The sequence below is a fragment of the Tamandua tetradactyla genome, chromosome 4 (genome assembly GCF_023851605.1).
Source record: "Tamandua tetradactyla isolate mTamTet1 chromosome 4, mTamTet1.pri, whole genome shotgun sequence".
Taxonomy (NCBI): Eukaryota; Metazoa; Chordata; class Mammalia; order Pilosa; family Myrmecophagidae; genus Tamandua; species Tamandua tetradactyla.
In genome coordinates this window covers 15,961,630-15,989,326 of record NC_135330.1, presented here as the reverse complement: position 1 = coordinate 15,989,326, position 27,697 = coordinate 15,961,630, and the positions used below count along the sequence as shown (strand labels likewise).

Sequence of the window (27,697 nt, the reverse complement as noted above, 5' to 3'; positions counted from 1 at the left end):
AAGGCAATTTCCCCTATTGCGTAATCCCTTAGTATGGGGTTAGCACTGAAAGTAACACCTATGTATGTAACAGTATAATGAGCCTGACTTTAACATCCTGAGGCCATATGAATCCATATAACACCTCAGACAGAGGCCATAGACCCCTCTATCTCCTCCAATACAAACTTACAAAAGTGTAGAGTGTCACACCCATACTGGAAACCAACAGCACTATTCTTACGAAGCCACATATCACATTTGGAGTTTAGATGGCAGTGTTGAAGAATTCCCATTGCAACTTAAACCATTGCCTTGAGCTCTCAGGAGGTTCATGTGGCTGATGTAAGAGTGAAAAGTCTGATGTTCCATGTGTCACTCTGAGGTCAATGTGAAGGGTGCTCCTCCTTATCTTAGTTGGTGATTCATTCCCAAGTGGCTGATTCTGGGACCGAAAGTTGGGTGAGGTTGTTTTTGACCATTTTGCATGTAACTCCCATTAATGATTAAAAAATAAATAAAATAAAGTGGCTAACAAACAGCAGGGTGTTCCTGGACAATTCATAAAGGATGATCAATCTTACAGGCCCCCACCCTTGGTAACCTAGTGTAAAAAAGTTTGTAAACATTGAATGTTTTTCAGGATATATAAAGTCTACTTATTTTCTGCTTTAAAGACTCCTATACAGAAATCAGAAGTCCACAGCTTTTTGGCAAAGCTGAGGTTGACCCAATACTAGTCTCCCAGAGGACAACACAAGCACAGGCAAGTGGAGGAGACATTCAGTTGTGAGTCCACTTGTGGAAGGGACACTGCTCGACCACTCCCTTTGAGCTACCAAGAACCGAAGGTACCACTCAAAAGAGCAACTCACCTCCCCAAATTGGCCTTCTCCCAGCTTCTCCTTGAAGGTTAAAAGTTTCCTGGGAAATTCTTCCACAGCCACGTCCTTTCCTGAGAGCAGGTCCATGGTGACAGCGGGCACCGAGTAGGTGTTGCCTCCAGTCACTCCCTGGAGGTTCACGATGTCAGCCTCTGCATAGTGGGGCACCCCCTCAGGCCCATTCGGCTGGACTGGCTTCATAACACCACTGCAGCCTGGGAAGACAAAGCGATGGGTCTGGTTCCAACGAGCCTGGGGCATCTTTGGAGAGCTCTCTGATAAGGAAAATCTGAGAGGAAGGCTAGGACATGCCCCTAATACAGCCTTACTCACTCCATGACATTCTTACTTGAAAATGGGTTTGCTTCTACTAGGGACCCTTTCTTGTGGTCTTCAGAACATAGGCCAACCCTTTATCTCCCATTCTTCTTCTCATATTAGATGAACATTAACAACTTCCTTGACTAATCTTGCGGTACTGTATACTACTCTCCTACAGTTGGCAGAGATATAGGAAGGCTCATGCTCCATAAGAGTGGGAGTATTCAATTTTTTAACTTTATTACCAAATTTCCTTAATGTTAAGACATTATCATTGTTTTAATAACCTAGGTTAGAAATTAAAATTTTTTAATATTAAATATGCATAGCTAGGTTAAGATACACTCTGACTTTTCAAATATTAAAATGGGGAAGGGGGTGGGGAGATGCTTTAAACTCTGAAAAACAGGTATAATATCTCAATTCAGTCTAAGAAATAAATTAGTTTTTTATTCTTGCTGTCTCTGTGAAATCAACTTAGTTGAATATTTTCCTTCAAGGTTTGCTCTCTCGAATTGAATGATAAATACATGTTGGTTTCCTTTCTTCCTTTCATGAGTTCCCCTGAAGGCTAGCTCCTTGAAAAGCCTATCCTCTCACATTTGGTCCTGTTGTTTGCTTCTACAATCAGCTCAGGCTGAGCTCCTCTCTCCTGAATGCCAGATAGTCCCCTACACCAATTTGAGTCACTACTAGGTTGGTGACATTTTGGCAAAGCTGATCCAAGCTTCAATGACGATTCCAACATCCTTTTCTGATGTCACTCTGCAGCACTTTTTAAATAACATTTGGGAATTGAGTCAACTGGCACTGTTTTGACAAAGCAATGCCTTTTTGAGAAAAGGCAAGAAATATTTTTTCTCATAATAAGATCTTGTATTCTTTTAAAAATGTTTACCAAAGAGAAAGCAACAAAATTAGACAGGAATTATCAAGATATCCATGAATATGGAAATTCCAGAATAATTTTAACTTCATTTATTTTTCTCCAGGTGAAATTCTGGTCCTGTATTTACCCTTAGTGATGGTTGGTGTTGGGTAAATACCCTATCTGAGTCTTCTCACTTTCCTCATGGAAAACAAGGATGTTGGTCTAGTTAGACTGTTTAATGATGCTGGCATTAACACCCTATAACACCTTTTCCTTCTTTCTTCTTCTTCTGACATTTGGATTCCTCCAAACATCTGCATGGTCAGTAGCAGGGGAAAGGTGCTCAGATTCAGCTAGAAGCAACAACAGAACAAACCTATAAAGAGAATGTAGACTTCTCAAGAAGTTGGCACAGACTAAAAGTAGATTTACTTGGCTAGGAGCAGTACTGTCATACCTTCGTAATGCTTGCCAAGGCTTCTCCCTCAATTTGCTGCCCACTATTTTATCCTCACCTGACTCCTCCTCCCCTGGAGCAAATTCTGGGAGTTTTCGTATCAGCCTGGATGGCTCCTGGTAGTCAGGGCGAAGGGGAAAGATGCGATCATAAGTAGAATTGGATTCCTGCTCACTTGGTGATGAAGAGCGGTTATTGTTGAACATGCTGGATTCGCTTGGCAGGGAAAGGCTGACGGTCATTTCATCATCCAGCATCCTCCGGGAAGCCTGGAAGAGAAGACATGCAAAAAGGGCTCACAGAGGGTTATCACTTTTCCCCTTTCTTAACCCTATGTCTTCCACTTAGATGAAATAATGCTTTACCACTGCTAAACCTCCCAAACAATAAAAGTTTATTGTTTGTAGAAATTTAGAACAGTTCTTCATTTCTACAGAGTAGAATTTGATCTCCTAAATGCCTGTGCTGCTAACATTCATTGACTTTCATTGATGCACTTAAAAGCATTATTTATAACATCATAAGAACTATCAGTATCCCATCAAAGATCTTTTAAATCTTACGAAGTTTTCTATGTTCTATTAAATGGTGACATTTACTGCATTTCCTTATAACTGCTTTGATTTTTGTAGACATGAATTAAAATGCTCATTAACTCAGCAATGTGCTGCAATATTATGAATCAGTAATCATGGGTTAGGAAACCACCCTCTTCCCATTTTTACTAACCAAAAATAAGATGATTAAAAAATGGGAAAGAAAAGCCTAAGGTGCCTGGGGATCCTGAGACAAACTGTACCTAACACAGTAATATGAAGCATAAGACAACTAATTGTTTTGATATCCTATCTAATGTGATCTGCCTATTCCCTCAAAAGGATGATGCCAGCATCTGAATATATGTGACTATTTGGATTTAAATATGTAAAATGTTCCATTCCCAAAAAAACACTTTTGAGTGCTGAGTGGAAAATCTAGATGTTTGCTTCTCCCACTAGACTGAAAAGTTCTTGGTTGCAACAGTGTCCCAAATTCTGAACATGGAGCCCAGCACATAGTAGGTACTCAATAAATGTGGGCTGACTGTCAAAGAAAGAATACTGAAGATGTCATCAAGAGTATCCAACAAATAATGCTATACTCAAAGCTATATAAGGTAGTATTTCTTGGAATGTGTGCTCAATGGTTTCCCTCAAAAATTTTTGTCCCCAGAAAGAAATCTTGGGTATTATTTCAGAGCACCTGAGCTATCTCACTTGGGATTTATGAGGGTAGAAAGAATTTCTTGAAGATCAAGTTAAATATTCAAAGGCAAAATTTGTGTCATTCTCTTTAACCTAGAGAGTTTTCAACCCAATATTCCTTTCCCAGCCTATAAATACATTCCAAAGCGTCTCAGAAGAAAAATCCAGAGAAGGATGGTAAAGTCTAGCTCAATTAAAGATAAAACTTGTTCATAAAGTAGAGAATACAGGCCATACAACCTCAACTAAAATGCAGTCATAACAGACTACTCAATAAGGACATATTAGCTTCAAACTGTCCAATGAAATTTTAGTCCTCCAGACCCCTCCCCTCTACTGTTTGTTACTCCTCATCATGCAACACTTTTTTGGCAATTCTATCATTCTAAAAGAAAAAATGTTTTAATAGTATCTCATTGAGACCCTGAAGTGTATTCATGCCAATGGGTGAGCTCTCTGTGGATTCTGTTTTTCAGTTTTCAGTCACCATTTGTGCATTGAAAGCTTTAATTTAGGTTAAGTGTTTTTAGACTGGTGGTAGAGGTCCTTGTAGAAAGCTAGAAGGCCTTCTCTTCCGTGAAATATTCATGACTAAAACTAAAACTCCAAACATCCCAGAAATTTGAATGTGGAACATATCAGGAGAAACAGCAGGCTACTTTGTCTGGGTTGTTCCCTTCCTTTCTTTGACTTGAGCCCCTTCCCTCCTGTCCAACATCCAAAGAGTTCTAGAGATCCGAGTCCATTCTCATGGTCTTCTTTCCCCTCCTAGGGAGTATACTCCACACAGGCTTGTTCTCCTCCAACAGTCCACCCCCTAACACAGAGATCCGCCCAGTTATGCTTTCCTTCCTGTTTTCTGCCATCAGCAGGCAGTTCAAAGCCTCACAGCTCAGAGTTTGCATAACCTCTCAAGTGTGGGTATCTTGAGAAGAACTCATTGACCAGGGAAGGTGTCCATGATCACAAGAACAATCATTTTGTCATCAGAAGACTCCAAGAGAATCAGACACTTAGCAACAGTATCCAGGGGACTACTCTCTGGTCCAGGAAATGAAAAAAAGTCATAGAAAAGTCATAGACATTCCATCTTTGATGGAATGGATCTATTTTGGAAGAAAAAGTAATTATATTTCAAGATTGGACAATAGGAGAGTACATGGAAGAAAAAAAATACTAGTTGCATAACTTTGAGCACATTACATTTTCTCACCAGAAAAAGTTAAAATATATTGGTTTGTTCACTTCCTTATTACCTAGTGAGGTTTAAATAAAATAATGCATGTGGATAAAGTCTTTGTAGAATTTAAAGTGCTACAAGAAATATAATAAAAATTATTCAGTGCATTTAGCCTAGAAAAGAAGAGTTCGAGGAGGGGTATATAATCATAGACTTCAAGTACACAAAGCAACAAGAATAGAATCGTGAGCAACTTGGCTTGGGTATTAATGAGGCTGGATATTTGTCTGCTTCCAAACACACCAAAACAAGCAAACAAATAGAGAAAGAAGAAGAATTTCAGTGGCCTTATCAGAAATTTTGGTTCAGTTTTAGGAGAGTGATTTTCAACTTTGGTTGTTCATCAGAATCATTTGTTAGTTTTTTAAAAAAAATACAGATTTCTGCACCAAGCCCTCCATACCCTGTGAATGAGAATCTTCAAAGGAGAAGCCTGAATTGAGACTTAATGTGTTAGGAAGGGTTTTCTGAGTTTGCTAGAGAGGTTCCAAAATCTCATCTCCAAACATGAGAGCATTAATTTAGATGATCTTTTTTGGCTCCCTGCAGCAACAAGCTTTTCCAGCCCTATGCTTCTTGGTAACCCTGGTTAATTCTGTTCACCATTTATAATCCTTACAATCTGACTCTCAGTCCTGGAGCAACAGCAGCTTAAGAAAAGCAGGAGTAACTTCCTGCCCCATGCCTCTCCCCCACTCCTCACCTTCTCCAGCATCTTCTGCCAAAACTGCCTCCAGAGGATGATGACAATGATGGCTAAGAGGATGAAGATGATGGCCACCAAGCAGCCAATCAGGATGCGAGTGTTGCTGTCATCAACTTTAAGCATTGGATCTATGGTCAGGAAGAGAAAGATGGGAGAATACAATCATTTCATGGGACTAGGGGCATGGAGGTAGAACCTGTCCTTCAGGATTTTTATCCTTAATACTTCTGCTTGTTCTTAGACTTGCTACTCTTTTATGACTTTGCTCCTATATACTATAATTCTCCTACTCCATAGGACAGGAGACCCCCTCCATCACCATATATCAGACTGAACAATGGAGAGTTTTTCTATTCCCCAAATTTCATCCCTATAATTATTACTACCTCCAGGGTCTTCAGGCCCCTACTGGGTACCTCATGCAAAAGAGGCGGAGGAAAAATAAAAAGAGGTGAAGAGCTAGTTTCACACTTCACATCCTTTGAGATATGTTAAGGTAGCCGAGAGTCCTCTTTGGAGATATTCAGTCATACATGTTTCCCATATCACTGGCTGGTATGACCAGCGGCTGTCTGAAGCAATAAATATACTTTTGCATATTTATGTCCAATTAGAGACCAGCATTTTATTTCATAGATTTCAACCCATTCATTGAGATCCCCACTATTGGTCTCACGGAGAAATGCCCCTTTCCTTCTTTCTGCGCAAACTTCTCAAACTGTCATGGAACAGCTGGAACTTTGAAACTGTCTCAGCTAAGAATCACAATAAGCAGCAGTGAGAATGAGTTTGAGCCCTTGGCTTTGCCAGTGGACTGTTCTACCTTTCCAGTGCTACTCTTTATCCAAACCTACATGCTCTCGAGCTTCCTACACAAACAGTCAGGATTTTGAAAATCTCAATCTCAATCTTTCTTTACCCTCAAGGAGATCCCTTCAACTTAATGTTTATAACCAGGAATCACACATACCATAGGTGGTGGGTGCCACAGGAGAGGTGGGCAGAGCTCCAGAGTTGTTGTACATTGCAGCATCTGTTGCAAAACAAGGGTGAGTCAGAGCTAGGAAAAGTCAAATAGGTAGTACTGTCTTTCTGACTGCAGGTTGTAACCTAGCCCATTGTGAAACAACTTTTTTTTTAAGAAATGAAATAAAATATCACCATTCATCTTTATAGTAAGGGAAGATTTTCTTTTATAAAATTGTTGTTTCAAATATTATATATTGGGGGGTGCAAGGGTAGTTCAGTGGTAAAATTCTCACCTGCCATGCAGGAAACCAGGGTTCAATTCGAGGTCCATTCACTTCCCAAAAAACAAACAAGCAAAAACAAACGAAAACTGGGTGGGCAATGGTGGCTCAGTGGCAGAGTTCTTGCCTGCCATGCCGGACACCCAAGTTCATTTCCCGGTGCCTGCCCATGTAAAAAAAAACAAAAACAAAAACAAAAACAAAAAAAACCAAACATACAAAAACTCAACAAATGGTGTTGCAATAATGGGATACTCACATGGAAAAAAGAATGAAATGTGACCCTGCCATACAGCATACAAAAATATATATTTTTTATATATACCTGGGTCTGAGTTCAAAGAGTTTGAGAAACAGTGGTCTCACAACTATACCATGTATTAGCATAAAGCATGCATAGGAAGCATGCATAGGAATTGAATTGCTAATTCAGCAAAATTTAGAAGGAATACAGTGAGTCAGTGGGCATAGGCCAGACATAGTGCTAGGTTGCTATTTCTTTCCAGGAAATTAAATTGTTTTATAAAAGGATTTTCATAATGCCTCACTGCCCTAGCCCTTTAACTCATAAGTTAAATGTTTATTCTTATAAATGACTGGCACTGGAGTACCCTTAACAGTTATAGTGCTGCTTCTGAGACTGGGCCCCAAAAGTATATTTGTTAGAATGATGCTGGCTACTAATTTTTCCCTCTGATCTGTGTAATCAAGAGGGTCAAACAAAACTATATGTTTCCCTTCTGAAAAAATTCCTTCCCCAAATCGTATTTTTTCTTCTTAGGCGCAGCCAGCATCTAAAATCATATGCTTTTTTGAACTGAGTCTTCAAGCTCCAGTGAGAATTAGTATTTTATAACATTGGATTTGATACCTAAGAGATCCCAGGAGTCAAAAACTAAGGTCTACAGCTATAACTAACTGTAATAAGATAAGTGAATCAATTACTTTGCTGAGAAAATCCTTAGGGAAGAGTAGGAATCTATTGTCCCCTGCTTAGCACTTAGAATTTAAGTGATACTGCTTTTGAGCACCTCAATTACCCCTCTTAATGTATACTTCATGTAAAAGAATTTATCCATTTACTCTTAGATAAAATCTTTAGCACAAGAAGTCAGTTAGTATTCATATTTATTCTTCTAAATATGTGTTCTATTTCTTATCAGTATGTCTTTTTCAATAATAGTATGTCTTTTTAAAAAATATATTTTTATTAGGAAATAACCGTACACATACAGTTGAAACATATTATACAATCAATGGCTCACGATATCATCACATAGTTGTGTATTCTTCACCATAATCATTTTTAGAACATTTGCATCATTCCAGTAAAAAAAAGAAAAAAGAAAAAAGAGAACTTATACATCCCATACCCCTTACCCCACCCTTTCATTGACCCACAGTATTTCAAGCTACCCAATTTTTACCCTTAATTTCCCCCTACAATTTATTTAATTTTTATCCTTATTTATTTATTTATTTACTCACCTGTCTATACCCAGGATAAAGGAGCATCAGACACAAGGTTTTCACAATCACACAGTCACACTGTAAAAGCTGTATAGAATCAAGGCTACCAGAACACAGTTCAACAGTTTCAGGTACTTCCCCTCTAGTCACTCCAATACACAGTGAAGTAAAAAGGGATATCTATATAATGCATAAAAATAACCTCCAGAATAACCTCTCGACTCTTTTTGAAATCTCTCAGCCACTAAGAATTTATTTTGTCTCATTTTTTTCTTCCTCCTGTTGGTCAAGAAGGCTTTCTCATTCCTATGATACCAGGTCCCAGCTCATCCCTGGGAGTCAAGTCCCATGTTGCCAGGGAGATTTGCACCCCTGGGAGTCATGTCCCATGTCGGGGTAGAGGGCAGTGAGTTCACCTGCCAAGTTGGCTTACAGAGAGAGGCCACATCTGAGCAACAAAAGAGGTTCTCTAGGGGTGACTCTTAGGCACAATTATCAGTAGGCTTAGCTTCTTCTTTGCAGGAATAAACTTCATAGGGGTGAGCCCCAAGATTAAGGTCTCAGCCTATTGAATTGGTTGTTCCCACTGCTTGCAAGAATATCAGGAATTCCCCAGATGGGGAAGTTGAATATTTCCTCCTTTCTCCCCAGTCCTCCAAGGGAAACTTGCAAATACTTTTTTACTCTCTTCCTTAATACTCTGGGATATATTGGGTCATCACTCTAACCTGTACTAACCAACAAGATCTCATGCCATATTCAAGATTCCGTATAGTTTTACTATTCAGGTAAACTGACCAAAGAAGTTGAATTAGATAATGAGTTACCCAAAATATGTATTTGTACCAAATAAACATTTCTCCCTTTGGTCTCAAAACAGGTTGAAGTTTGAAAATATGGGCTATATTATCCTTTACCCAGTATTCTGATTTTTCTTATTCCTATCCAGATCAGCTTCATTCACATCTCTAGATGAAGTATAATCACTTTTTCAACTTTTTTAACAGTTGCTATATGGGATAATGCTGACTTTCATAGCTTCAGTGCTCTAAATCTGAATTTCAAGTGCAACAACCAGGTAGTATTATGCTATCCATTTCTGAATTTTTACAATCAGTCCTGTTGCATAATCTGTTTTCCTTCAGCACCTAATGCCCAATCTCAACCCTCTTTCTATCTCCTGATAACCTGTGTTCTTAATTTTAACTCTCAAAGTTCACTCATTAATATTAGTTCATATTAATGAGACCATAGTATTTGTCCTTTTGTTTCTGACAACTTTCACTCAGCATACTGTCCTTAAGTTTCATTCCACTTGTTACATGATTTATGACTTAACTCTGTCTTACAGCTGCATAATATTCTATCATATGTATATACCACTGCTTGTTTAACCACTCATCTGTTGATGGACATTTGGGCTGTTTCCATCTCTTGGCAACCATAAATAATGTGGCTATAAACATTGGTACTCAAATGTCCGCTTATGTCCTTGCCTTCAGTTCCCTGAATATATATCTAGTAATGTGATTGCTGGATCATATGACAATTCTATACTTAGCTTCCTCCTTATCAGTATGTCTTAATTAGCAAACCCTCTCAAAATTTTCTTCTTTTAAAAATCGAATAAAAAATGATATGTTCTTCTGGTTTACGTTTAATGTATCCTCTCCTGCTGCCTTACATTATGTACTGTTCTTCCACACCCAGAACAAGACTCACTCATTTTATCTTGTCCAGGACAAACAGTCTCTAGTGGCCCCTCTCCTTCTGACCACTTACTATTGAGACCACTTTGAATGTCAAGAACAATACCCTTCCAACTTTTGAAGATGTGGCATACTGCCTGGCATCCAGTAAGCTCAATCACTGCTTGATGTTGCTGTTCTATCAAGAATAGTGCTTTACATCTTGACAAAAAAGGGGAAGAGAGATGAAATGAAATAAAGTTTCAGTGGCTGCGAGATTTCAGATAGAGTCAAGAGGTCATTCTGTTTACATATCCCCAAGAATGGGGAGTTCTTAAAAACTACTGCTCATGCCCAGGGCTAGACACATGCTCAAAAAGGCCTAAAAAGAACCAAGCTGTTCACTGCGGTATGATCTATAAGTTCAGAATAAGATTCATTAAACCTCAACATAGAGCCAATCGACACTAAAACCCTGGGAAAAGGAGAGAGTCCAACTCCCAGAATCAACACATCAAAATATTCAATTGTCCAGACTTCAACAAAAAGTCATGAGGCAAAGAAGCAGGAAGAGATCCCAGTCAAAGAAACAAAACAAAGCCATGGAAACTATCCCTGATAATGCCCAAATATTAGAAAAATTAATCAAAGGCATTAAGTCAACTACCCTACATAAGTTAAATGAACTAAAGGAAATCTCATGGACATAGATCTAAAGGAAATCAGGAAAATAATGCATGAACCAAAGGAAGAATTAGAAATTTTTTAAAGGAATGAAACAAAAATTATGGTGATGAAGGGCACAATAATGGAAATAAAAATATACTAGAGAGGTACAACAGGAGATTTGGACAGGAAGAAGAAAGAAAAAGCAAATTTGAAAATAAGATAATTAAAATCATTCAAACTGAAGGGCAAAAAGAAAGAATTAAAGAAAATGAGCAGAGTCTAAGGGAGTTACAGAACTGCATGAATGTATATATAATGTACCTATAATGTACCAACTCCCCATTCTTGGGGTTATGTAAATGTTTCTCTTCTAAAAAAGAAGTTTCTCTTCCCAGATTTTCCTTCAGGGGCCCTGTGGAGGAAATGAAAAGGATAGGAAAAGAAAAAGATAAAGGGACAGAAGGGATATTTGATGAAAATGACTAAAAACTTCCCAAATTTGATGAGAATGAGAATATACATATTCAAGAAGCCCAATGAACCCCAAGTAAGAAATACTCAAAGAGAACTACATTAACATATATGATAGCCAAAGTCAACGAACGAACCTTAAAAGTAGCAGAAGAGAAGTGATTCTTCAAGTACAAGTCAATTAAGACTAAGTGCATTTTTCCTATCAGGAACTATGAAGACTAAAAAGAGTGAGATGTTTTTTTAAAAAACAGAAAATAACAAGTGTTGACAAGAATGTGGAGAAATTGGAACATTTTTACATTCTGGGTGGAATTGTAAAATGGTGTAGCCGTTATTACAAAGAGTTTGGCTAGTTCCCCAAAAATTGAATATAGAATTACTTGGCATTCCCAACTCTGGGTATATACCCCAAAATATATAAGGTAGGGACTTAAACAGATATTTTAATATTAATATTCAAAATAGCATTATATTCACAATAGCCCAAAGGTGGAAACAACCCAAATATCTGTCAACAGATGGATGGATAAACAAATTTGGTATATCTATACAATGGAATATTATTCAGCCATAAAAACGGAATGAAGTTCTGATACATGCTACATGTATCAGACATGTAGAGACATCATATTGAGAGAAATGAGCCAGACAGAAAAGAATAGATATTTTATAATCTAATTTACATGAAATATCTAGAATAAGCAAATTCACAGAGACAGAAGGTAGACACAGGTTACCAGGGCCTGAGAGATGCATGGGGAGGAATGGGGATTCATGGCTTAATGGATGAAGAGTTTCTGTTTGGAGTGTTGAAAATAGTTTCAGTAATGGATTGTTGTGACTATAGCATAACATTGTGAATGTAATTAATACCAGTGAACTGTAGATTTGAAGGTGATTAAAATGGGAATTTTGAGTTGTAAATATTTTTAAGTTCATGAAGAACATTCTCCAAAAGGGATAACCATTTGAATCCAGAGTTCAATCTTAGCATCACTAAAAGTGAGAGAATTGAACTTTACTTTCCCTGAGGATATTCAACATAAAGTACACAGCACTGTCTATGAAGAATTCTTGACAAAAATAAATATTGAACTTGAATCTGATTAGCATGTAAATTAAAAAAAAACCTCCAGTCAATAACAATGACAGGGCATAGAAGCTCAGGTAAAATCATACCACAGACAGCAAACAGTCAAGCCAGAATGGAATTAGGAGGAATAAGGAAGAGATTATTTTAAATTAAAAGAGACCTAGGAGACATAATAAAGGGCATAGAGCAAGAATCCAAATAAATCCTTATTTGCATCGTGATTCAACCAAGCAAACTCCAGTAAGATATTATTAAACTATCAGAGATATTTGTATACGGACAGGTTATTAGGTGATTTTAAGGAATTATTAACAAATGCTGCTTCATATAATAATGGTGTTATACTTATGAAGTTGATGTTTTTTCTTAGAGACATTCTAAAATTTTTAGCAGTGAAATCAGTCATATCTCATATTTGCTTTAAAATACTTTAAAAGATTTTCTTTAAAAGAAGGAATGCCTGAAACAAATATGGTAAAATATCAGTGAAGCTGAGTGATAGATGGGGGGTTCATTGTTCACTTTTGTGTTTATCTGGAAATTTTCATTTAAATATTTTAATAGCAATTAGGTATTCTTCTTAACTGCCTGAATTTATATGTTTCTTTTTTTTTAATACACTGCACTCTGGTTTGGTGGGTTTTTTAATCCTTTATCTTACATCTCTTCTAGACAAACGTGTAAGAAGAGCCAAATAAATATTCTGTCCACTTCCATTCTTATCTCTGCCCTTCCCCAATTAAAACTAGTAATGCAAAGAATGCGTGTGACTCTCTACCCACCAATCAGAAGCTACCTGTACAACCCTGCTCCTCTCAGACAAGCTCTGGACGTGTGCCTTCCTCCTTCATCACCCTACTCCCACCTCCCTAAAGGGCCCTCGAGTTCCCCACCTGATTGGAAGGTGATCTCACTGAACATCATCCAAGTGTCAGCAAAATGGTATTGGCACTTGATGGCACTGGCCATGCGGTGATGGAGGGGCACCGTAACAAACCGGGCACTGGGGTTGACGTCATCCAGGACAAGGGGGAAGGAGACAGCGTTAGGTTCCCACTCATTGGCTTCGGAGCGAAAGTAGCACTGTACCTCCTTAAAGATCTTCACTCCTTTAGCAAACATGTTGTTGCAGTGGACCTGGCAAAGAAAGAGGCATATGAGTGATAGGGTGACACTGCGAGGTGGCCTAGGAACACAGCGCTAGCTTACCCAGACTGGCCAGTTTCCTTGAGCACTTGGTGAATAGCTGGTGCTCTGCAGTCTTTTTGGTTTTTCCTTCTAAGGACATCACAGTGGCAGCGAAGCCTTATAAAACCTGGGCTGCAACCCAGTCACCTCTATGCAACTGAGTGCCACTGGACACCTCACTGCTTGTATTGCTGGGCTGCAGTTTCCTCATCTGTTAAATGCTGGACCAGCATCCTCTCAGGTTCTTACCTGCCCTTTAAATTCTGATTCTATAATCCTCTCAGTCACAGTTATTGTCTGTCCAGTATCAAAGTATTTTGGACGGACGTAAGAGGAAGGCTACCATTTTACTTCCTTTGAAGAACTTTCCAAAACCAGTCCATTCATTTTAACCAATTTAAGTTAGAAACTGGAAATAGTATAAACCCAAAAAAATCCATCTTTCTTTTCAGAAATTTCATTTCAAGTGCCATGTGTTAGCGTTTTCACCCGAAGCCATGAGATTTCATCATCTCTCTCAGTTAAATGTATTTTAAGTAAAGCAATTCTGATGAAGGCATAAAATCTTCCTCATGGATATTTTATGAGATGAGGAAAGAAGGTCTGTTGGAAATTAGCTTGTGTCCCCTTGCCTGCTGCCATGACCACCTCACCAGTATATTTATAACCTTTAAGGTCATTAGGGAAAAAGATTCCACAGCTTTCCCTCTGTCGCACCATGTTGAATGTTCATATTTGTAACTAACTCAAGTCCCTCATGGTAGTTTAATTCCATTTCCTCTGGCTGAGCACTAAGTGGAATATCAAGTTTTGTTGGTCACCATTCCTTGAACATAAAACTTTCATAGATTGGCAAAACATTATTGTCAGTCTGGGAATATATTTCCTTCTTCCATTTTAATGTTTGGTTTAGGTCCTGGATTATGATCCCTTAACTGTTTTCAATGTTCTTCTCTAGTTTCTGGATAGTCACTATATGATTAGCTGTCATTCAGAATCTATTTTTAACTAAAGGGAGAAGCAATGAGTGCAGAAATGCAATGACTTGAAAAATCAACCAGAGATACTCTGAAAGAATAGGATCATAGAATATTAGCACTAGTACAGACCTTTGAAATCATCTAGTCCAGCTCTCAATTTGCTAATGAAGAAGCTGGTGCTCTGAAAGGTTTAACTTGCCCATGGTGAGACCACAGAAGAACTGCGTCTCGAACTTCCTAGCCCCGTGTTCTTTCCACATACAACGCCACACAAAAAACAGAGCAAATCGCCTTAACATTTCCATTTTGTTTTATCGATGGAAACATGTTACTCTCTTCCTTGGGATGAATTAACACTTCCAGTTTATTAATCACAAGTCAATGGGACAAGGTTAAAGAAAATAATAATAATAAAAGAAAATCCAACTACAGCTTGAGTAGAATTTTCAGATGTTTGGAAATCTGCAAAGTGTTTGCCTAGGGGGTAGATAATAATCTTTCCCACAGATGTTTTGGGAATTCTCTTGGAATGCAAATAAATAGCATAGGATTTCATTCCCATGTGGACTTGACTTACATATTTATTTAATAAACACAATGCATTTTTGAAATGCAATAGTATGCTTTTATATTATATTTCATATTTCAGAGAAAAAATGGGCAATAATTTGCCTATGAGGCAAAAACTACTATTGAGAAGGCATGAGTACCTAAAATTCATCTTTTACTTTCTGTTTGTCTCATAAAAATTAATATATACTGGAAATCTGTTTGGCCTTAAAAGAACTGGTCCTGAGCCAGCCCTTCAGAAGTTTCTGGCACCTTCTCATTACAGAATATGCTTTAGAAGAATCTTGATCTGTGATAAACTGGGCAAGCAGAAACTGCTGCAGACTCAGCAAAACTAATGTTTATTGAAAAAATAATATAATTTTATTGAGACTCTAAAATACATTTTATTATATGTGGAACTAGAAAATCTCCCAATAATGGTGAATTGATATACATGTTCATAAATGCATATGGATATACATATTATTCAGAAATGCAAATAAATTTTCTTTCAAAGCATATTTTTAGTTACTATGCATATTCTGTTACTCCCTAAATTATGAAGAATATGTTACACGCTATTATGCTTCCTTTTGCAAATAAGTAGTGCCTTCCCTGCTGAAGTAAAAATTGTCCCAGTTTCATATTTTATTAATCCGAAAACCCTTAGAGCCTAGCAAAGTGCTATGTATGCTCCAAATACTGTTGATAAATTAAAAACAAAGGTGGAGAGATAAAAGGATGGGTGAGTTTAAGAAACAAATATTGAAGCTAAGGACTGAGCATAAATAAATGTAGACCATTTTGTTGGTCTTTAATATTCTGTACCCAATTATTAATGAGGAGAAAAAACAGATAAATGGAGGTCCATGTGTGAAGTCAGGTTTACTTGCCTCTCTCTTTCCTGGGACTTATATCAGCATTCCCTCACTCTCCTCAATAAACCAGTAAGTTATGTGGGACCATATCAGCTGCTGAGGTCTCTTTCTCATATCCAGCAAAAGGAGTTTCCTCTCTATTTGTAAGTCCCTAGTTTTCCACAAGCTTAAAATTCAGTTTTGGCATCCAATGTGGTCACTTTACACTTTTCATTCCTCCCCTGTATTTCTCTATGAAACACTCTTGGAATTGAGAAAGGGAAAAGGGAAGCAATTATTTAAGCTGGGTACTAGGAAAGTCATCATTTTAGCAACAGAGATATTCTCAGCTCTTACAACTAGGTCAGCCCTTTCTCTTGAGAATTTGCCTCAGAGAAAATGGAAATCAGGCTGAAGTCCCTTCCCAGAGCTTCTCAGTTTTCTTCACATACCCAGTGTCTGCCTTCTACTTCTATCTAACCACTCAGCAAAATTAACTTATTCCAGTTCCCATTTCTTCTTAACTGTTCCATGATAACAAACTGATAAAATAATTCGTGCTATTTCAGTAAGCATTACTTTTTTTTTTTTTTTTAACATTTTACTCTTCCTGCTCACATTTTAATACAGGTGTTTGGGAGATGATATTTAAGGAAAGCAAAATATATCTAATAGTTTATATTTTAGGACTTGTAGACAACTTGGATTAAAAAGTACATTTTTTTTTTGACTCCTCTAACCTGGCAAAGAGCCTCCCAGAACTCATAACAAAGTCAGACTAAAACCCTGGTCCTCACTCAAAATCTAGAATCCAGATGTTGGTTCAAGTCATGAGAAACAGCAAGTCCTCCTGCCTGGCCCCAGTCTCTCCTTTGAGTCTCTGTCGATAGATAGGCAAGTGCTCTGTGTCAAGGTCCCATTTTTGCCCATCATATCTTCTCCTCTTTCTACCAAAGTAGCAGAAGTAGTTGTGAGTCTAAACCACTGCAGTAGCTAATAAAGAATATCACTACTTCATTCACAAACATTTTTTGAATCAGCACAAATTGGCGCCGGGCATTGCGGTTTGGAGAATTTTGGAGGGGCACGGGTAGGCTCCGGGAATTGAACCCAGGTCTCTGGCAGGGCAGGCAAGAATTCTGCCTCTGAGACAAAATAAAGTGTCAATGGCTGAGAGATTCCAAACAGAGTTAAGAGATTATCCTGGAGGTTGATCTTATGCATTAAATAGATGTCACCTTTTTAGGTAAAGCATAACAGAGAGGCTGGAGGGAAATGTCTGAAAATGTAGAGCTGTGCTCCAGTAGCCATGTTTCTTGAAGATGACTGTATAATGATATAGCTTTCTGCAATGTGACTGTGTGATTGTGAAAACCTTGTGTCTGATGCTCCTTTTAGCTACCTTATGGACAGATGAGTAAAACATATGACTCAAAAATAAATAAATAATAGGGGGAACAGATGTCAAAATAAATTTAGTAGGTTAAAATGCTAGTAATCAATGAATGGGAGGGGTAAGGGGTATGGTATGTATGAATTTTTTTTCTGTTTTCTTTTTATTTCTTTTTCTGAATTGATGCAAATGTTCTAAGAAATGATCATGATGGTGAATATATAACTATGTGATAAAAAAAGAATGTTCATATTGTATGTTGATTGGTTTTATTAATAAAAAAAAATAAAATTAAAAAAAAAAAAGAATTCTGCCTCTGAGCCACCATTGCACCGCCCCACGACAGAGATTTTAAAGCAAAATCACTCCCTTGAGGGAGCTTGAGGTCTAGTAGAAAATCATACACAGACACAGATAAGTAGCAATAATGTGTTACTGCAAAAGGAAAGGAAATAAAGAGTTCTGAGAACAGAATAGTGTGGAATCTTATATTATGATTTATCAGTGGGGGAGGGAGGAGAACACATCCCAGAGATGGGGAGTGGTTCCTAATACAAAGCATCCCTCCCCCACCACTGAGAATCAGAGCTGCAATGAGCCCCATTACTGAGGAGGGTATGCCCTCCCCCTGGGGGAGTGGGCAGGGCTGTACTATGACTTTCATTTGCCTTGAGCAATTTTGCCTTTATGGCCCCTTCCTCCATGCAAAACTATTAAAAATTATATTTTACAACTGTATTGGTAAAAAAAATGATCATAACCCATTAACTTAAAAGTTCATTTTTTCTTCTGATTTTTTAAAAAGAAGTTAAAACATACTCATGGACCCTAAAAGTATCAAAGTATCATGGGTACTAATAGATAAGCCCACTTTGATGTTGGGACAAAGCAAACAAACAAAATCCAAAACATTGAGAACCATTGAACTGGTCTAACCCCTCATCAGCAAATGAAGAAACAAACCCAAAGAGGTGAAGTGACTTGTGAAACAAATGCTTTTAGCTAGTTGGTAACTACATGGGTACTTGAATTTAGATCTGGTGATACCAGCAGATGTCTTTTCTCTACCGTGCAATGGTTTAGGCTTTCTGGAAGAAGTTCCATCCCACCTGACTCCACTGACCTTCATGGTAGTGAAATTCCTGATGCGGTCAAATTCAAACATGATCTCAATGTAGCCATGGGTGGCACTCTCGTTCCGCCAGCCCACATAGTCATAGCCGGGCCACACGTGGTACTCATGGGTCTGGGTGAAATCATCCAGGCCAGACACGCCATCCGTCAACTGGCCCAGCCCCTCAGTCATGCTGCTCAGGCCCGGAGAGGAGAAGGAAAAGGGAGGGAGGAACCTGGGTTAATCACACATTCAGGGAAGAGCTTTCATCCAGATTCCTCACCCCCGGTATTGTTAGAGCTGATTATCTTGGAGGTTGAAGAATTACAAAAATCAAATGCATTTTATAGTATTGATTCATTTATCCTGTCTCAGTAGAGAACTAAGAATTACACACAAATGGATTTTACAAGATGTTTGATGTTTACCCCTCTAGTATTTAAACTTTCAAGCAATTTGTGATTGAAATTTTTTTCATTCCGTTTGAAAAGTTTTTTTGATCTGTTGTATCGTTGACTATTCTTATATATGAACTATAACTGAGTCTTTCTATAATGACTCTATATTATCAAGTGTAGTTCATAAATTAATATTTGAATGAATGCATGCATGGAAGGAACACAACGGTAGATGGCAGCATTTAACCCATCACCAAATAAATGGTCCCAGAGCTTATTGGAGATTTTTCTGAATCTCTTTTGGCTGTACGTAGTTATTGTTCAGTTAACTTCAGAGAAGCCAATCATGTCCTCTTCTACCCTACATCTCCAACTATACAATGTTATATCAAACTAAAGGAGGAAAAAAGAGGTACCTCTGACAAATTTAAATACTAATTTATATTTAATTTTAATTAAATTTGAAGAATGCTGAAATCATAGAATAAAATGCAAAGATTTCATGAGTCTCAGGTATTGGATTTAGTTTTGTTTTCTAGCTTGATAGACTTTTTCACTTCTGAGTGTGAGGCTGTTTTGTTTGGCCAAGTTTACCAAAAGCCTCAGTGCTGGACACCTGGGGAGCAAGTGTATTTATGTTAATTTGACTATTTAAAGGAAAAAGAGGTCTCCTTCCTTCTTCCTTTGGAGGGGAAGAGCAAGAGTCCATTATGTGGTGCTTTTCTCTCCTCAACTTCTGCATCTCAAGCTCTGGGAGGGGGTCAGGATTCTCACCCTCCAGCACTTGTGCATGTGCCCATTAAAGTTCACAGCCAGAACAAATATATAAAACTTGTGACTTGACAAAAATGATTGAGTGATTATGCCAGCCTTACAGATACGTTTTTAAATATGTTTGTTCATTGAAAAATGTTTGACAAATTATAAAATTTGACTGGCCTTATCCAAGTGGCCAGAGCCTGGATCTCCCTTCCAAGGCTTTCTTTTTCTTCTCTCTAAAGATCAGAAGGCTAGGAGAACGCAACTTTACTTGCAATAAATATTTTTCCCATCTGTCCCCAGAAAAATAAATTCCCATGAAAGTCTTATGAAAAATCAACACAATTTTTAAAAAGAATGCTTATCATTTCCTCCTTCAACAAGATTAAAGCAAGAGGGGAAAGGATAAGGAGAAAATGTTCCATTTATTTTATATACTTCAGAATAGTTGGAATTATTCTAACAAGTCTATATTACTCATATATACTTTAATTTTAAAAAGTAACTTTTGCTACTATCCATTTTCTGATACTCCAAAACTAGCTTTATTCTCATCACTCAACCACATTCCAACCAGATATCTCAGTTACTAAGTGGAAGCTGATTGTGCCTAAATCTCTGCAATTATTTTTTATATTTTCTCTGGGCTCTATAACTATATTCTGAGCTCTGTACCTTACTTCTCCATTTGGCTGTCTTATCCATCCCTTAAACATATATCATAAACTAAATCCATCATCATTCCCTGTTAAACTGGGTCTTCTACCTAAGTTTCCCAATTCTGTTAATTACATTCCTCTTTCATATTCACCAAAAGTGCATAGTAGGCACTAAAAATATATCTGTTGAATGAATAAATGGCATTCCCATTGTTTCAGTCATTTAGACTGGAACGCTTCATCTAAATCTTTTCTTTACCCTACTGTCTTGTACCCTATAGCCAATCAGATTGCAAACGTCCCCTAAATGATTTTTTTTTTTTTGCATGTGGGCAGGTACTAGGAATTGAACCCAGGTCTGCAGCAAATGTCCCCTCAATGAATGTCTCTTCCTTATTCCCATTCTCACATTCACATTGTCACCCTAATCCTTCATTCTTTTCACCTGACAGAATTTGGAGTGAGAAAATGTCCCTCATCACCTGTTCTCGTCATTCATATCTAACCTTTACGTGCTGCTTGATTCATCAGTCTAAAGCACAGCTCCAATCATAACCTCCTTAACCTTAAAAATCTTCAAAGACTCATGATGATGAAGATGATAACGACGACGACGATGATGATGATGATGGAAGAGGAGGAGGAGATGAGGAAGAAGAAGAAAGAACACTCCTGGCCCTGACATTCAAGTTCCTCCAAAATAGGATATCATTTGCTTTGTTAGGCTTCTCATCTATTGCTTTGCTACATAAACACAACCCATGTTTCACTAAACCACTGTTGTTTTCTGGACATTCCCCTAAACTTTACAAATTGGTTCTTTTTCCTCACGCCATACCCTTGCTTCCAATGTCATTTCAACATCTGTGAAAATTCTCTCCGCCCTTTGAGGCCCATTTCCAATTGTACCTATTCCCTCATCTCTTCACTGGCCCTACAATCATATAATTTACTTGCTTGTGGACTTTGCCTTTACAAAAAGTTCTTATGCATTTTTATCACATAAGCCTGAAAGCAAATAGAAGTAGTAATTATTATTATCTACAGCTGTTTCATATTCACAGAACTAAGTAAGTAACTTACTGATACATGAATCAGGATGTCTCACTCCCAGTGCTTCCAAGTGCTTTCCTATTTTAGTTAGCCCTCTCCTTTGAACTCCAGAGAATTCATAGGGTACCTCTTACTGCTATCCTTGTATCATAGTAATTTATATCTTGTTTTATCCCGCATTCTCAACTGCAACCTTCTTAAAAGTGGTCCAATGACTTCATTATTTTTTAATAACTATCATGCCCAGCGAAAGTTACATATTAATTATGTACAAATTCCTTGTACATATTAATAGTTGATTTATTCAACTAAACTGAATCCAATTAATCTCTGATTTCTCCTATGCCTTGAGTATGTGCTGACTGGGTGAGGCTGAAAGAAATGATATCAAGACCGTTTAAGCAAATGGGGAAGAATAGTAACAAAGTAGATGGAAAGGAAGTGAACCATAATAGAAGACTGGATGAATCTCTCTATAATGACTCAGTATTATCAAATGTAGTTCATAAATTAATACTTGAATCAATAAATACACAGAAAGGATGACCACGGGATGGCAGCTGGGGTCGATCCCGTGGTCATCCAACCCTAAGCCAATGCAAGTACTTTGATTCCTCACTCCCTTTCCTGAGATTCACTAATCTATCCCTCTCTCAGCTATCAGCAACATCCATCATCTGGTCTGGACTACATAGTGGTATGGTCTCTCTCCCAGGACTTTTACAGATAAATAATAAGAGAAAAAACAAATGGGCTAGAAGAAGAATGAAGTCTTGGAGTGAAGAGGGATGGATAGGAACAATTCTTATCCAACCAAGTTCCTACTGTATCTAATTATAATTTCTCCACCATGGCCCCATTGGTCCAGTTCAGTCCTATCCATTGGTCCTTTCTGCTGTTCCCAGCTCCCTTCAACCTCTGCTATAATTAGGCCATTCCTGTCCTCAGCCCTGCTTCTTTTCTTCTACTCCTTTTTAACTTCCAATCCTTCTTCTGCTCCAATTCTCATCTCATCCTAGAAAATTTCCTTTTCTATTGTAAGCCTCACTAGTCTCCCTCTGTTCACAGAGTTTAATATAGAGTTTAGTATTTCACAATTTCTTGACCAGTCCAATTTAATAATTATACTTATCCTTATTACTTCAATTCTTCTGGCACTTTGTTCCAATTAGCAGATCAATATTTGTGTGAGATCATATATCCTGCTTCAAGGGTCAAAAAAATATGGCTACCATATTTAAAAACCATGCCACAAAGTTTACCCTTTGTTTTGAGTAATTTATTGTTGTTTTATGTGTGATTAAGTGGTCTTTCTGAACTAGGCTCAAAATTCCTTGGCAGTGATGAACATGTATTTTACTTCATCTAAATTATCCCACAATGTCTAGTAAAAGGGCTAAATAAATACCAGTTGGTTGGTTGGTTATTGAACCCAAGCCATAACAAAGTATTATTCTCTTTTAGTGGCCACCTTTCATTTTGAAGATCAAAGTTTCCCAGAATTTACCTGTACCCAACAGCTCCATCATAGACAGAATCATTCAGGTAAATGATGGAACCTCCAGGGAGTACAAACTGCTGTCCAGCTGGAGCACTGTAAGACACCAAACCATCTGCCAAAGGAAGCACAACTCTGTCAGTGCCTGTGGGAAGGTGATACACCAACAGCTCAGATAAGCTACCTTCAAGAGTACAAGTTTATACAAGTTTATCCACCCTGGGCACACAGGGAGGCCTGTGAGCAGCCGTCAGCAGAGTGACTCTGAATTCACTATTCAAGGTGTGGGGTACCAAGCTCTGGGTGACTGAGCAATGTTCCTTTCTTTACTCTAACCAAGGGGGAATCACTTCACTCTAGGAGTTACTGAGCCCATGCCTTTTTTATGTGATTGCTTTCATTTATCAGGGTTGAGGTATTTCATGAGGTCTATAAGCTCTCTCTGCCAGAGACCTACCTAGCCAGACACAGCCATAAAGCTCCACCCTCATGCATACATTCATGGAGTGGTCGGTGACTGGAAGGAAGCGGACAAATCTGGCTACAATGGGTGGCTCCAAGTCTTTTAAAAAAATGTCGTAAGGGTTACTATTTCCATCTAGAACCTGAGGAGAGAGAAGAGAAAGAGTGAGGAGATGCTGTGACATCTTGCTGAACTTTCTTCATACTCCAAGTCATTATGCTTTTGATGGCCACTCTCCTTTTAATTCAAGGTTGCAGAATTGCATTTACTCAGCTTGTACAACAGTCTTAATGTTCCTCTTTCTCCTTCCTCTGTTCCCACCCTCCCTCATCCTCAGTCTCTCATTTACAAGGGCAAGCCAAGCCTGTGGGCACGTGCATCTACACAGACATCCTCTGCAGTTCTTCTTCTAGCCTGTTCAAATATGGGCCAGAATGAACCAGGGTCTGGACTCTCTTTCTCCTACCTGTTTCCCATGCCGGTTCCGCCAAGAGATCCAGCGTGTGCCATCCCGACTGTACTTGATCCTGTACATGGGGGCAAACTCAATGCCATGGCCCCCTGCATGGCGTCCTTGGGTCCCCACAAGGGTGATAAAGTGCAGGGTGTGCAAGTCAATTTGCAGAAACTCCTTTAGGTCCCCAGGCTCCACTGGAATCTCAGGACACCAGGCTCCATCCCCTTCTTCTGAGTCCAGCCTTGAGGGGTGAGGGTCAGAGAGAGAGGGGGGAACCACAAAACCACAGAGTTGTTTACCAAAGCCACAGTAAATAGCTGCCCTGTCCTGAGTGGAGACAGCAGGCTGGGAGCCCAGTCCAGCTGACTCTTTGGGTTCTCCCTACCAGTCTGACTACTACCACAGTACCCACATGTGGTTAGTTCCTTCTCCCTGAGGTACCATGAAACCCAGAGATAGTCACCACCAGGGAGCTAGTGACCTTCAGATCACATGCAGCCTTTATGTCCCAACCTGATTTAGAGACCTCAAGAGAAATGAAACCCTTTTTACCCTCTGCTTCCTCACAGAATCATTTCACCATCTTTTCTCCATTTCCAGCCTTAGTTTTACAAGGCTAGCTGCTCCTTTCTTGAATGCCAAGTTATGAAGCCATTGGGAATGAGAGAGAGGGATAGTGGGTGGGGTATATGGAATGAAGTGGAATTGTAACCAGGAGGATGGGCACGGCAGCCCAGTGAAAATCTATGGAAACTCATGTGGGTAAGGGTTAAGAGCATGTCAGTGGAGTAGTGAATAATCTGGTTGTGTTTTATTCCCTCCATGCTGAGTTACCACCAAGCAAAATTGTGAAATCAGTATAAGATTTATTAGGGGAGCTTCTTACCACTTTATCTCTTTCCTGGAATAGTTTTTTCTCCACTCTTGAGGGTTGCTCCCTTATCATCCCCAAGGTCATCACTCTAATCTTTCACCCTCTAAGACATACATTGTGGAGAAAGTTTAACAGGATTGCTTTTCCTAGGAGTGATTTTATTTTAGCAGAAATCAATACCTTACACCATAAGAATTAGATTCTAGGTGGAAAATTAAACTCCAACCAGCAGAGCAGTTTCTCAGTAGGTAATTTACTGATTTAGAGAACACCAGTTATGTTATCCCAAGAAATTCATCACACTTTGTTGATGGGTAACAATGGTCCTTCCACGTGGGATATCCATGAGAGTCGGTAAGAACTTATTGGAGGCCTCAATGTCTGGGTAAGTCCTTGATGGTTTGCACCATGAATAATGTTTCTCAGATACCCATCAAGAAGAGTACTGAATCTTTTGACTCCTTTTAATATAACCTGCACCTTCCCATTTCTGCAACTCTGATCTACCTCCTGCAGCAGCTCATAGTGAGAGGCCAAATAAAGCAAATTCACTGCCTGTCAATGAACCCATTTGCCTTGGTCGGTGTAGTTCTGAGGCCTCTGTGATTGGGAGGGATTTGTCAAGTCAGCACTTTCTGTCAAGACCTGAATTCTCTCTCTGAAAATACACACAGCAAAATAGACCCAGTGTAGTTTTTCCCACATTTCCACCAGCTGCCAAGTACCATCCCCTATTCCCAGACCGATTAATCAGGACTTTGTGTTCAGGAAATCTGCCTAATCAGAGCTCAGGCTTTCTTGGGGTAGCCATTCTCACCTTCCATATTTGGCAGCTGTGGACTCCGACCATTGACTGGAAGCTGTGATGTCTTCGTCTGGAATGTGGCCTCCTGACATGCCCAGAGGATAGCGGCATATAGCTGAACCAAGAGAAAGTGAAGAGAAAAGAGAGAATGTTTTTGTTTTTATTTCCAAACTCAACCAGGACTGTCACTGATTATTGGACAGGGAAGAAGAAGAGTTAAGACTTCCTACGTCTCTTTATGACCCCAGTTTGGCCATTGTGATTTTATCAGTCTTTCTTCCTGGCCCTGCCTCCAAACTTATTACCATTCAGGCCTCCAAGCCCTGGACCTCAACCAAACTATCTTTCTGACCAAACTCTGGTAAATAATGTAATGTGCTAATTTATCCTTTGATTTTTGTAGTAATCAGAGCTTCTCATTCTATTATCCATCAGAAGATGTTTATTTCTAATTAGTTTTATAACAGTGGTGACTCTCTTATACTCAACCCTTGATTCATGCCTCTTTTCTAGGTAGCTGAGTTCATGAAGCTATGAAACAAAGCCAACAAAATCTCCTTTGAAGGTATTTAACACACAGTTTTGGTTCCCATTAGCAACATGTTCTGGCCCCTGGCTAGAAACAAAAACCTCTGGGGATGAACTTCTACTTCCAAACAAAATAGAGCAATAGGAACCAGAATTACCTTCCTTTGTGAAACAACCCAAAACAGACATGATCTTTTAAAAAAATGGGTTTGTTCAAGATAATGAACTTTGACTAATTAAGGACAGCCAATCCTGAGACACAGAAAACAAAAATGAGTCTTACAATTGCACCAGCTTATTGTCTTAAAAAGAGTGTCCAGACTGCAGTACAATGATGGGGAACTCAGGCAGAACCTGGCAGACTCCCTGGGTTGAAAAGATAAAGATAAGACTCCAGAGAGACCAAGGGGGCTAGAGTTCACAGGACATAGGATTGACAGCTAAAGTATAGAATACCAGGTTAAATTTGAATTTCATTTTTTTTAAAAAGTAATTTTTAGTATAAGTATGCCTCAGGCAACAAAAAAAAATTACAGGCATATAAGGAAACAGGAAAATTGAACCCATAATAAGAAATAAAAATTCAATGGATTGAAAGTGATTCAGATCTAATACAGGTGTCAGAATTAGAAGATAAGAACTTTAAGACAGTTATTATATTTTTATTACATGCATTCCAAAAGGTAAGTAGATCTATGGAAAACATAACAAAGATGAAAATCACATTTCTAGAGATGAAACTTGAATGTGTGAGAATAAATACATTGGATGTGATTAACAGCAGATTAGACATTGAAGAAAAGATCAGTGAACTTAAGGACATAGCAATAGAGACTATCCAGAATGAAACAAAGATGGAAAAGAAAATTAGTAAAATGATAAACAAACAAAGAAAGCATCGGTGACTTGTGGAAAAATTTCAAACATCCTAATATACATATAAAAGGAGTCCCTGCAGGAGAGGAGGACAGAAAAAATATATAGGAATAAATAATGGCAAAAAAATTACCAATATTGATGAAAATTATAAACCCAAGAAACTCAATGACCCAAAGCACAAGAAACATGAAGAAAATTACATAATGACATATTATAATCTAGTTGCTTAAAACTACTGATAAATATAACACTTTAAAACAGCCAGAGGAAAAAAAAAGACACATAATGAACAGAGGAATAAAGTCAAGGATGACAGCAAATTTCTCACTGGAGACGATGCAAGCAAGAAAGCAGTGGAACAATATCTTCAAAACAATGAAACAAACTAACAAAAATCTGTCAACCTAGAATCCTATACCCAAGAAAAATGTATTTCAAAAATGAAGGTGAATCAGAAACACATGTACTACATATATACAGCTCTCATATACTCAGATATAAAGATAGTCATACTGTAATTATTTAACAGTGCATTTATTTATTAAAATAATTACTATGAAAATTTTAATGTCTTTCCAAGGAGTTTCTGAAGCAGTCTTACAGTAAGGTGGTCAGTTCTGATGAGAATAATGTTTAAGTTGGATGTCATTTGAAACCAATGACTTGTACACTTTTAAAGGGTATATTTTATTATATGTTAATTATATTTCAAAAATTAAAAAAAAATTTTTTCTTAATGAAGGTTATTAAATCTCCCTGGCAACATGTGACAAAACTCCTGGGATTCTTCAGGACCTGGCATCATGGAGAAATCTCTACTGACCAAAAGAGGAAAGAGAGAAATGAAACAAAATAAAATTTCAGTGACTGAGAGATTTCAAACAGAGTTGAGAG

General features: G+C 38.2%; 1 protein-coding gene across 5 annotated transcripts in view; it reads right to left on the bottom strand.

Moving 5' to 3' along the window:
- DDR2 (discoidin domain receptor tyrosine kinase 2) overlaps positions 1 to 27,697 on the bottom strand; it is a 179,643-nt gene that overhangs the window by 21,093 nt on the left and 130,853 nt on the right. For 4 of the 5 annotated variants that reach the window (XM_077156737.1, XM_077156736.1, XM_077156739.1 and 1 more), the window contains 10 exons: positions 25,409 to 25,511; positions 23,727 to 23,958; positions 23,255 to 23,402; positions 22,807 to 22,912; positions 18,440 to 18,623; positions 13,240 to 13,483; positions 6,673 to 6,735; positions 5,700 to 5,830; positions 2,571 to 2,781; positions 855 to 1,078 (listed from right to left, as the gene is read on the bottom strand). In XM_077156737.1, coding sequence (XP_077012852.1) covers positions 855 to 1,078; positions 2,571 to 2,781; positions 5,700 to 5,830; positions 6,673 to 6,735; positions 13,240 to 13,483; positions 18,440 to 18,623; positions 22,807 to 22,912; positions 23,255 to 23,402; positions 23,727 to 23,958; positions 25,409 to 25,511 — 1,646 coding nt within the window. The remainder of the gene's footprint in view (positions 1 to 854; positions 1,079 to 2,570; positions 2,782 to 5,699; positions 5,831 to 6,672; positions 6,736 to 13,239; positions 13,484 to 18,439; positions 18,624 to 22,806; positions 22,913 to 23,254; positions 23,403 to 23,726; positions 23,959 to 25,408; positions 25,512 to 27,697) is intronic. The other variant, XM_077156738.1, reaches the window with a different exon arrangement.